Source organism: Nicotiana sylvestris, chromosome 7, assembly GCF_000393655.2.
Source record: "Nicotiana sylvestris chromosome 7, ASM39365v2, whole genome shotgun sequence".
Classification (NCBI taxonomy): Eukaryota; Viridiplantae; Streptophyta; class Magnoliopsida; order Solanales; family Solanaceae; genus Nicotiana; species Nicotiana sylvestris.
In genome coordinates, this window is record NC_091063.1 from 26,008,774 (window position 1) to 26,020,995 (window position 12,222).

General features: G+C 34.1%; 1 protein-coding gene across 1 annotated transcript; it reads left to right on the top strand.

The window, feature by feature from the left end:
• Nucleotides 1-8,266: 8,266 nt before the first annotated feature.
• Nucleotides 8,267-9,594, top strand: LOC104242880 (mitogen-activated protein kinase kinase kinase 18-like). Its single transcript, XM_009797995.2, has one exon. It carries the CDS (start codon nt 8,351-8,353, stop codon nt 9,587-9,589), a length of 1,239 nt encoding a protein of 412 aa, XP_009796297.1. The 5' UTR covers nt 8,267-8,350; the 3' UTR covers nt 9,590-9,594.
• Nucleotides 9,595-12,222: the final 2,628 nt, after the last annotated feature.

A 12,222-nucleotide genomic window follows, 5' to 3' on the forward strand; every position in this document is an offset into this window, starting at 1 on the left:
TCCAATAAGTTTTATAGCCATTAATATTAGTAAATTAAATAATGCTAACAAAAGCCCAAACCAAAATCAAATCAATACTAATGCTAACAAAAGACATTCAATTCAATATTACGAACGAGAATTTATTGAATATTTATTTTTTGTTTTGCAATAATTTAGATAAAAATGCATAACCTATTTTTATTTTTCTTTAGCTAGCGTTTAGTCATGTAATTAATACTCCCTTCTTAGTCTATTTATTTTAGCATGACTTAATACTTTTAGATTATGTTTATTTTTATTATGACTTTTTAATTAGCAATATTTATATTACATAATTTTATTGTCTTTATTGTTGAATATTTTAGGATAATGCCATGACACATCTCATATTTTGTATTATTTTCTTGGAAAATACTTTATATAGTTGTATCTTATTAGGATTAAAGATATGTTTTGAGCATACTGTTTTGTTCTACGAAGATTTTACCGGAAAAAAAATTCGAAAACCCCGAATAACCCGAAAACCCGACAAAAACCAAGATTAAAAAACCCGAGTTTTATTGGTTTGATTTGGTCTTTAGATTTAATAATCCGACACAATTAGTTTGGTTTGATAGTTGTAAAATTCGAACCAACTCGGCCTTTGTACACCCCTATATAGTGGTCCTTATTCATATAGAGAACTTGATAATATAAACTTTGGACGACAATACGTAAGATAACAATTATTAGAATAAAAGGATACACAAAGAATTATATAGTTTGATCATAAAGCTACGTCCACCACGCATGGAGAACCAATCCATTATTTTAGAAATGGTGAGGAGTGTAGAAAATTAGAGACACACTGCGAGATTAACAAAGTTACAAAGTTCACTCTCTGTGTGAGTAATTTACAATAATTCGACAAAAGAGGTTTGTTCAAGCACTATTAGAAAATCGACAAAAAGCAACTAAAAAAATCGACCAACTTTGGTCGGTCAAAAACCCGGCCAAGTTGGTCGGTTTTTCAAAATATTTTAATTTTTTTTTTACGAAACCGACCAACTTTTGTAGATTTTCTTTGGCGCAAAAATGCGAGAAACTACTTTTGATTCCTACGAAATTTATTTTTCAAGAAATCGACCAATTTTGGTCGGTTTTTGCAATTAAAATAAATAAAAACTAATATTAAAAAAACCGACCAACTTTGATCGGTTATTTTCGTGCGAAAATACAATTAAAGAGTATAAATAAAAATAAGACAATTTTAAAATAAAATGCACCAACCTTGGTCCTTTTACCTTTGCGACCAACCTTGGTCGGTAATCAGTGACCAACCTTGGCCGGTATACTAAAATGACCACCAAAATAGCGACCAAGCGTGTTTGGACGCGTTTTAATCGGTAATTTGCCAAAACTAACCAACATTTATCGATTTTTGTGATCGCTAAATTACCGAATTTCTAGAAGTGAAGTGGTAAGCACCCTCTATTTTTAACTTTGAGGTTGCGGGTTTGAGGAACAGAATGAAGAGCTATTGGGAGGGGTTAAAAAAAGCTCATAATGGGGTTCGTAACGCAAGCGTAAAGATTACTTATACACGTGGAAATAGGTATAATTCTTTTTTTTTTGGAGTCTCTAACTCTCTAAGGGGTCGTTTGGTAGGTGGTATTAGAAAATATAATGCAAGCATTAATTGTGTGCATTACTAATACCTTGTTTGATATATTTTTTCAACTTGTATATAACTAATGCTTGTATTAGTTATACATCACACTTGGTATTAACCTGTGTATAAGTAATGCATAGAAAACCATGACATTAGTAATACCAAGGGTGTTAATGCATGCATTAGCATAGTTGAAGACAAAATTGTCCTTGAAGCCCCTTAAAGCTAGATAATATGGAGGGCATTTTTATAAAAAAATTATTTTTCTTAAAATTATACAATACATTAAAATTTTTAATACACCACACAAAACAATAAATAAGAAATAACATCTGCATAACTAATGCTTGTATTACTAACTCATACATTACTAATCCTTACATTATTAATACACCTTATTCCGCACTATTCTTATACACTCTGCCAAACGAGCCCTGAGTCTTAAAGGATTTCCCATAGTGTTTAGTAAATGGACTACCTTCAATCTACCATACCAAACTTCCACATGTATATGCTCAGTACGCCACAATTAAATATAATTTTGCGAGTTGTAAGTTGTGTCAATTTAGTTTTGCCAACCAAATAGCAGTGCTGTTAGAGTCAGAGCCAAGTTGTTAATAGCCCCCAAAACTATTGCCACGTGTTAAATAATTGTCTAACTACAAAGGGGTAAGCTAAAGACAAGACCACGTTATCATAGTAAAAGGGGGAATGGTTCCAAACCTTTTGTGAGTGATAAGGAAAAAAAGAGATCTAAAACCTATCCTAACAAACAGTTTGAAGATAAACAAGTGAAATATCATAACCAGCAAATAGGATTGGGAAGTGAAAGTACATACGTGAGTACATGCCCAACAATGTCTAGCTGTCCCTCTCACGCAAAGCCAGCAAATTTAATTACTCCACTTAATTAATTCCGTCTTCTACAAAAAGAAAAAATAATAACACAAACAAAATAGCCAACCAAAATTCAACACTTGGCATAATATTTTGAATCTTTTTTGATATCTTCAAATATATAAAGATCCTATCCTCTATTCCTACTTCATCCGACTACTATAATTGTAAAGACTAAAGAGCGACGTGAAAGCCAACAATAAACATAACACGCCTACTTGTCCTGCAGCTGCTTCTTTTACAATTGGCAGGCTAACCAACCCCTGTCTATATGTCATCTTCCTTATTTGCATTTCCCAAACTAATTGTCTTCAATTTTCTCTCTTATGGTCCACACAACACAAGTTGGAGGAAAAACGTTTAAAATAGGTTTACATATGTCTGGCCGTCCTACTAATTCCCAAGACCTCCCTTGCGTATATTTTTGCGTTCAAATATCACCCTCCACAAACTTTAACCATGCTTACTATATCAAGTTGTGTCATGGGTTTAATGCAATTTAGAGGAACGCTTAAATTAAAAATAGTCACTCAATGTATAATATGATGTGATATTATATGCTTTCGGCCAAGCCTGTATGATTTTTCTTAAAAAAATCTCACACCATTAAGTGATCCCTACTCCTTATATGTAGGCTCTCAATTTTTTCAGCTACTAATGTAAGACTTTGTTCGCATACCCAACAATCTCTCCTTCGAACTAAGTTTCATGTGGCCTACTACCACGATCCACGGGTGTCCCCGTCGAACCAAGTTTCACGTGGCCTATTACCACAATCCACGAGTTAATTTTCGAGATTCATTGTGTGTCACCTATATTGTCAGAGTATTTAGGGCAACCGAAGCCCGCAACTAGCTTCTTCTTGTTTGCACGTCTCCAAGATCATACGGGTAAACAAATCGAGCCGCACACAATTATTCAGCCATCAGCATACTCGTCCCAACAAACCTAGGCTCTGATACCAAATTTTGAACTAAATCAGCCACATAATACTCTTAACATGACATAATATTGTTCAGTTTGGACCAACCCATGATATATATATATATATATCATATGTAATCAGTATATAATTTATAAATACATATAAAAAGATAAATAATAAATCCAACCGGTTAATTATAATATTTTGAAATGCAGTCGCTTTAATACTTCTAATATACTATATTCCCCGCAGAGGCTAGAACGAAGAACCATAAGAGAAAGATTAATTGTGGAACAATAATATTACCCCTTTCTAACTCTGCTCTGCTTATTTCAAGCTTTAACAGGCCGAACCACGTGGCGGAATACTACAAGCTGAATTACATCGCAGATCCTATGTTAGATTATTCATTTCAGATCCAAAATGAACTGTTAATTTCATGATCCATGACACACCTGTCACTCCATGAATTAATGATTTAGCCTTAACTTTCCTTATGAAGAAAAGAATTAAGGAGCTTAACCAATTCAAATTAAAGTGGTTAAAGTTATACAATAATAATACACGTCACTTGAGATGAAACAACATCTCTTATTAATTTGCTAACGCACACACGCCACGCTTCATACATGGGAGAGCATGAAGATGGAGCTTAGTATTATATTATAATTTATAAAAAAATAGATTCGTAATCTTTTCTTATCATACTTGCAAGATTTAGATTCGTAATTAAATTAAGTTTTAATACGGTTATTGTGTCATACGTCATGAGGCCCAAGTGATGAGGTAAATCTTTTGTTTTGTGGCTTTTACTTTACAACTAATTAACCTCACTTACTGTGTCACACTCACTTAATGTTCTTTAAAGAGTCAAATTCTTTTCTTTTTGGTGAAATTTGTTACTTCTTCTTTAACACCCTTTATCCTTCTTTATTTTTATTTTTTCAACTTCCCCTTTAATCAAACCTCTGCCGAAGAATGTGTTTTTTACACTTCGTAATTCAGATGTTCTTAAATATCGAGTTAATGTCATATTTATTGAAATATGCACGTACTGTTTCACAATTACTAAACCAGAGTAGAATTTAGCTGCAGTTGGTGGGTGCATTCAACTGAAGTTAACTTACATCTTTAAGAACTGTAAAAAAGAAATTAATACATTTATAGTTTGGTATTGAAACAGTTTGAAGTAGCCTTCTTTAATGCGTAACCATTTGGACACGACATTTTAAAGGTTATTTTAGCAAAGTGGTTACAATATGTAGAACTGTAGATGCTATGCTTCTTATATAAGTAAAAGAACTAAATTCATAGGCGGGGCCAGGATTTAAAGTTTATGAGTTCTAAAATTGCTATCGAACTCATAATAACTCGTTTAGTTAATGAGTTTACAATTAAATATTTATACATAATTAATGAATTTCTAATATAAAACAAGGTTTAAGCAATAGTTTCTGAATTCGTCCAAACCTGTCAATAATTCGTCTCTGACTAAATTATAAAAAAAGAAAAGAAAATAAAAGGCATGTAGTTCAAGGCACATTATTGTTACTAGTAACAGTTAAAAAGTCGGCATCCGATGGAATCTTGTGGAAATTTTGAGATATGATTGGAAAATAAAGCCTACTTTCCCACATTGAAGGATTATCAAAGACTTGATTTAGAAGTTAAGAACCACTACTAGTAAAATAGGCCACTTTTACTCACTGTTTGAGAATGGTTTAAACTGCAAGGGTTCCAACTACAATTCTTCCTTTAGCATAATGAGAAAGCAAATTTTATTGTTGACGTTCCAGAAGGTGATTATGCGATTTGGAATAGCTTAATTATTTACATTAAGTAAAGGTAATTATTAGTATCAAACACTTGATTCGCTTTGATTAAATGCCTTGTTGTTTTCATATGACACCCGAGAGGAATCCTACATTGACAAAACACGAAAGATATGCTAGGTATATAAGTAGATAGACCTTAAATTTTAGTGACGCGTTTTAAAGTTGTACGAGTTTAAGTCCTTAATGGACAATATCACTAGTGAGGTGTCAGGTGGGCCATTACACTCACATACAATAAATTGGGGAGAAATTTAAAAATAGCCACATTTACAAGTGATCATCAAAAATAGCCACAATTCCAAAAGTAATTGAAATTTAGCCACTTTTCATGTAAAGATAAATTTGAACAAAAACACTGTTCAAAATCTGGAAAAATACTCCAACATAATATACTGGAGTTCTAGTATATTATACTGGAACTCCAGTATAATATACTGGAACTCCAGTATAATATACTGGAATTTCAGTATAATATATCGATCCAGCATAATATATTGGAGTTTGGAGCACCGATGCTCCAGTCTCCAATATATTATACTGGAACCAACAAAGTATACTGGTCCAGCATAATATGCTGGAAGTTCATACATAGGTGCACTGAACTCCCGTATATTATGCTGGACCGGTCTCTATTGCAGCAAACTAATGGCTATTTTTCAATGACTTGGTAAACGCTGGCTATTTTTGAATGACTGATGATAGGCTATAATTACGTATTTTAGTCGATTATTACACTCTAATTTACTGCACTTTAGTTGAGTTCGCGCTTTAATCGCTAGTGTTTTGCACTAATTGTGTGTTTTATGCCTTGTAGGTATGATTCCGAGCTATATAGATGTTATGTAATGAATTTAAGTGGTTTGGAGCTTTGAAGTCTGAGTAATAGCTTAAGGAATTAAGCCGGGATCGCGTTCGGGGATCAACGGATGATAAAACAACAAAACGAAAACTCGAAGAGGTATATTGCGCACTGTCTAGTAAAATAGACATAAATTTTTACTTAGAACTCCATTTGAGCTCCACAATATATGGTTGGAAATCTAACTCAAAGGGCTACAACTTTCATGTTTTACGTTTTTCCAAATTCCAAACGGAATAGGGTCAAAAATCGCGACCGCGGCAGAACCGCAGCAGAACCACGACAGAGGGCAATCGCGGACAACTGAAGAATCTGAGTGTTTGGCCGCGGTTCCGGCGCGACCGCGGTGGAACCGCGGCAGGATGCGTAAATTTCAGGGATCAAAGTGCAAAACACGGGATTTTAAGCCCTAAACCTTATATTAAACCAAGGAAGCCGGCCAAGAAAAGGATTGGACATATTTTTGACATAGGTTTGACCTAAGGAGGCAGAGACACAATAGGAGCAAGGCTTGGGAATTCTTCCACGAGTTTTTTCCTTCCTCTTCCTATTTTTCATTGTTAGTTATGACTTTTAGTATTGTAGTTTTACATACTATTATGAATAGCTAAGTTGTTATCTAGAGTTTTGATAGAACCTTTTGTAGGATAAATTCTTGTTATGTTTTTATATAATTGAGTCGTAGTATAATCTCTATTTGTTCAACTACGTTCTTATTGTAGTTAATTGAAGAGCTATCAATTAGCTGTGCCTATTTAGTGTGCATAACTAGGGAGAGAGTGCATATTTAGGTAATTGTTGAACAACACCACTCCCAGAGTATATGAGGGATCAATAACCGAGGGTTTAAAGGCGGGATTAGGGATAACGAAGCCTTGGGTGCGATCTGAAGTGAGCTGTATCAAAAGCCAGCTAGCGTAGCTCGGGAGAGTGCGTCTAGTAAATTGTCGTGATTACTCGGGAGAGATTTACGGTAATAAGAGTGCTCATGATCGGTAGAGAATACTTAGGCGAAATTATAGAAGACATAGCGGGAAGGATTCCGACAATTGGGGAAATCATAACTCTAGACCTCCTTAATCTTGTCTCTAACTCTTAATATCTTTAGTTGTTAATTTATTATTTTAATTTGTTAATCAATTAGTTAAACACAAGAATCTAAATATCTATAAGTTAAGAACTGTTCAAGCTTGTCTTCTTGGTGATAGTGAACAGCTATAGCTAAGCCTTAGTTCTCTGTGAGATCCGATTCCGGACTTGTAAACCGGATTATATTTGCAACGACCGCATTGTCCTTTTTATAAGGCATAGTTGGGCGTAATCAATGACCAGTCCAAAAACTGGCTAGACCGTGCTATTTTAACAATAAATTGGCTACTAATCCGTTTTTTCCTTTGAAATCTATTCTTTGTAGTAAGACATATCTATTTGCTAGATTCTTCTTATTTTGATTGACCTTATGCTTGTCCTTTTCTAGGAAGTTTAAAATCCATGGTAAAGTTTAGTGGATAAACATGTAAAGAGCATCAATGACTTCAAACTCCACTTGAATTCAATGCCTATCAAAAAGTGGAATATCCAGAGAATTCAATACTAATATCCATTTTTGTGGTTCAAACTAGCCTCTTGAAAAGAATAAAAACTTACCAAACACCTTCCCTAACTCCCAAATTTAATCTTCAAAGTAATTACACACCATACAAAACAAAGGATCACAATCCCAACTCAACTTCTTTTCAAACATAAATTAAAAACTTAGATCTACCCATTTTGATATGATTTAGTTATATGTATCGATAATATAAAAATATCTTTTATGTTGGCACTATACTTTAGCTTGAGATAGCAGATATCATCTAATTATAGTAATTTACCAGCAATTATCTTTACATATATAGTTGTACCTAAAACTTAAAACACTTTTTTTTTTGAAATTATCATAGCTTGCCACATGGCAACAATTCCAATTGGCCAAGTAATGGGATTCCTCCAACCTACTCAAACTGCCGTATGGCCACAAGCATTTGTCCACGTTGTGAATTCCCGTTAAAGCAATCGTCAAAGTTTTAAAGGGAAAAGAGAGGCCACCTAAGCTCTACCCAACTAATTTGGAGTTTCGAACATTCACCATATTATATATACCTCTTTGCATCTTATAACAAACCAAAAACAGAACACTTTCTAAAAATTCTTCTTTTAAAATGGATTGGACCAGAGGGCATATTATCGGCCACGGCTCCTCTGCCGCCGTCTCCGTTGCCAAGTCGCGTTGGTCCAGCGAGATTTTTGCTGTTAAGTCAGTGGAGTTATCCCAGTCTCAGTTCTTGCAAAAAGAGCAGAAAGTTTTGTCCGCATTGAGCTCCCCTTACATAGTTAGCTACAAGGGGTACGATGTTACAAAAGAGAACAATACGGTCATGTTTAATCTTATGATGGAGTACATGTCGGAGGGTACAATTGCCGATGAAATCCGGAAAAACGGTGGTCGGATCAACGAGCCGGTAATCGGTTATTACACAAAGCAAATTCTGCTAGGATTAGAATATCTACATTCAAGAGGCGTAGTACACTGTGATATTAAGGGACAAAACATTTTGTTAGGTAAAACCGGTGCCAAAATTGCAGACTTTGGCTGTGCAAGGTGGGTTGATACGGCGGAGAGGGACGGTGGTGCATCGGCCCAGCCAATTGGCGGCACGCCGATGTACATGGCACCGGAGGTGGCGCGTGGGGAAGAACAGGGGTTTGCAGCTGATATATGGGGATTAGGATGTACAATTATTGAAATGGCCACAGGTGGATCACCGTGGACTAATGTAACTAATTCAGCTTCATTACTTTACAAAATTGCATTTTCTGGCCAATCCCCAGAAATTCCAAAATTTCTATCTTTACAAGCAAAGGATTTCTTGAGCAAATGCTTCAGAAGAGATCAAAAAGAAAGATGGACGGCTAAACAACTCCTCAAACATCCATTTCTTGAGGAAATATCCAATTTTAAGGAAATTCAAGATTCTATCACAAGCTCCCCAACAAGCATTCTTGATCAAGACATTTGGAATTCAGTAGAGGAAACAGAAACCATGGATTCTACTACAATACAACTGGAAACATCAATAGATTCACCTCTTCAAAGAGTAAGAAAATTGGGTCTGAATTCAAGAAAACCAAACTGGAGATGGGATGACGAAATTTGGACCACGGTTAGATTGAACAGTAAACAAAATGAAGGAGATGATGATTTGGAAGTTTGCGGGACAGTGACAGCTTTTTCTGGAAGTCGTGAAATTGAGCTGGAAAGCTGTTTTGGTAGTGACGAGTCGGAAATAAGTTGTTTAGATAATATTTTTTGTTGTAATATACAAAAGAGCTCTGTAGTTAGAAGTCTCAATTTTACCAGGCATTTCACAAGTTCAGTAAATAAAATTCAATGTTCATAATTCAATCCTCTCACTGTTTACCGTTAATTTTTACCTTTTTTTTATTTGAATCTTTAAAAATATTAACATTCCATAGAAATTAAACGCATTCCACAGACAAGAGGGTTAATAAATTAAAGAATTAACCCCGCTCAACCTTTAAACTATAAATAGCCGGTGGAAGTATAATATATGTATATTTTATGCATTATATATGTATAATTGTATATAATCAATGTATAATCTATGTATATGACTAATAAAAATAAACAGTAAATATGACTGCTATTTGTGAAAAAAAATTTCATTTCACTTGTCGGTGTGCAAAAGTAAGAAAAAATGAATGATGGGGGCTTAACCACAAGCTTTTAGGAAAGGAGAAAATTTTGTAAATAAGAAAGCACGTATCATGTTTTAAGTCTATTGAAAAAGACAAGTCATATGTACATATAGGGGATCTTGAGAAGATATAATGAACAATGTTGGTGGAAGTTAAATTTAACAACGTATACATGATTTAATATCTCACTAAAACTATAAGGAAATTGTTTTCATAGTTAATTCTGTGCTCCCACTTTCTGCCCACTCTTTCTGCGTCTGCTATGAGTAAATGTTTAATGTACAAAATTTATTTTTTTTAAAATATTTTAATTTATTTTAGAGAATAATTGTCCAGGTATTTGGACACTAAGATAGGTAACTTTTTATAGTAGGTAACTTATATTAAAAGTAGAATAGCAGGGATACGACAAGGGCTGGTGTTCTGGCAATAATTTTGACTATTGCAGGTTGATCATAATCATAATATTATTATTGGTTGCAATTAGTGACTTGCTGCAAGATTAAGATATGGTAAAGAAAAATTACTTATTTACCAACAAAGATTGTGATGGAGTAGTAAGTACTCCTCATTATTAATCAGAGGTCTCGGGTTTGAGTCCTGGATGTGGAATCGTCTTTGTTAGGGAGCGTTTTACTCCCCTCTTGCCCCAATGTATGACTTTTCCAGTGCAAATCCAAAGTTAGTTGGGCCTAATGTGAATATCGAGCACCGAGTGTAAACCAAAAAAAAGAAAGAGAAAGGAATTACTTACACTCATCAATGACGCAAGTCATTCCTACCCATTACTTACACTCATCAAAAACTCAAAGATAATTTCATTAAGAAAAATATTTTTGCTAAACCAAATGCACACTAAAAGGGAATTAAATTGAAGGGAAGTTAAAAAGAAGAAGTCATAAACAGGACTTTGAGCCAAATCTGTTAGGTATCACCACGATGTCGAAAAATAATTTTCAAGGTATTGGGAGAGGCATGAGTGTCACGTTGGGCTTGCTTTTTTCTATTTAAAATGGGGATGAACTTGAAGATGAGACTTTTACTTCCTGCATAATTGTCTAAATGCTTTTGTTGGGCTATCTCAATTTTACACCTAACTACAAGGAAAATTATATGTACATGAAAAAAGGACAATAATGACCCACTTGCAATACTCTGACTCTACTATTTGAAGGAACACCAAATACTTGACATCTAGGATCTGACGTACCTTCTTTTGATTTGGGTGTATTATCACCACATTCACCCAAAAGCAAGAGAAATTTGCACATGCAATTGTAGATATGAAGCATAGTGTTTCTCCGCATCAAATTAGGACTGAAGCTAGAACTAAACAAAAACATGATTTCGATGTTGGAGAATTTTCGAGGCCAATCAAACAAGCGGATAGAAAACGAAAAGTGATAGTTCTAGATGATGATTTTGTAGAAGATGTGTCTATCAGTAAACCTAGAAAGAAAGCTAAGGTGGCTCCCAGTTCAAAAACTCCCAAAAAGAAGAAAAATTCAAAAAAAGCCCCTAGTGTTAAAATTCCTAAAAATATTCGAAAACACTCATTGGTGAAGGTAAGATTTTTTTAATTTCTTCACTACTTATTTCGCCTGTTTTAGTTGTTAAAAATCTATATAATCTGTGGTTTTTTTGATTTATAGATTTTTGTAGAAATGTTGTATATAAATTGCATATGTATCTATGTTTTTAAGCACTGAAACTATGTGAGATTATTTATCTTAATTTTGTAGTTTAATTATAGATTTGTTGATCTATTTAACATTGTTGTTATATTGTATATTTTTGAAGTTATTTTGTAGAAACATACAAATGTATCAGTGCTTTTTAATTACTGTATTAATGTTAGATTACATTTGTTGAATTTTGCAGAATGAATATTTTTTTGCATCCCATAATATTGATTATGGGGTGCTTAGATTCCAGACATTATGTGACCCTAACATTCCTAGCCAAATTAAAGCGCTTTTGTCTCCAAATGGTTTGAAGTTGTTCAAGAAGACATGCTTTGGTTATTTACTGCCATTTCCCAATTATGCATGCAAAATCAAGCTATTCATCTTCTTATGAAGTATGAATTGAAATCATCCGATGCTTCCTATTTTTCAGTTGAGTTAAAAGGTGAGAGGTTAAATTTTGGATTGAGAGAGTTTGCAGTAATAACTGGTCTTAGATGTCATACTGAGGTGACAGACTTTGGTTACACTCCTAGTTATGTCAGTAAGATAATGAGCAGTTACTTTCCAAACAAGGTAAAAGTGGAGAAGACATACCTAAAACAGATAGTAACCACCAAAAGCTGGGT

Bases quoted from the DNA above. Each gene is read 5' to 3' on its own strand.
- LOC104242880 (XM_009797995.2), top strand. From the start codon at position 8,351: ATGGATTGGACCAGAGGGCATATTATCGGCCACGGCTCCTCTGCCGCC.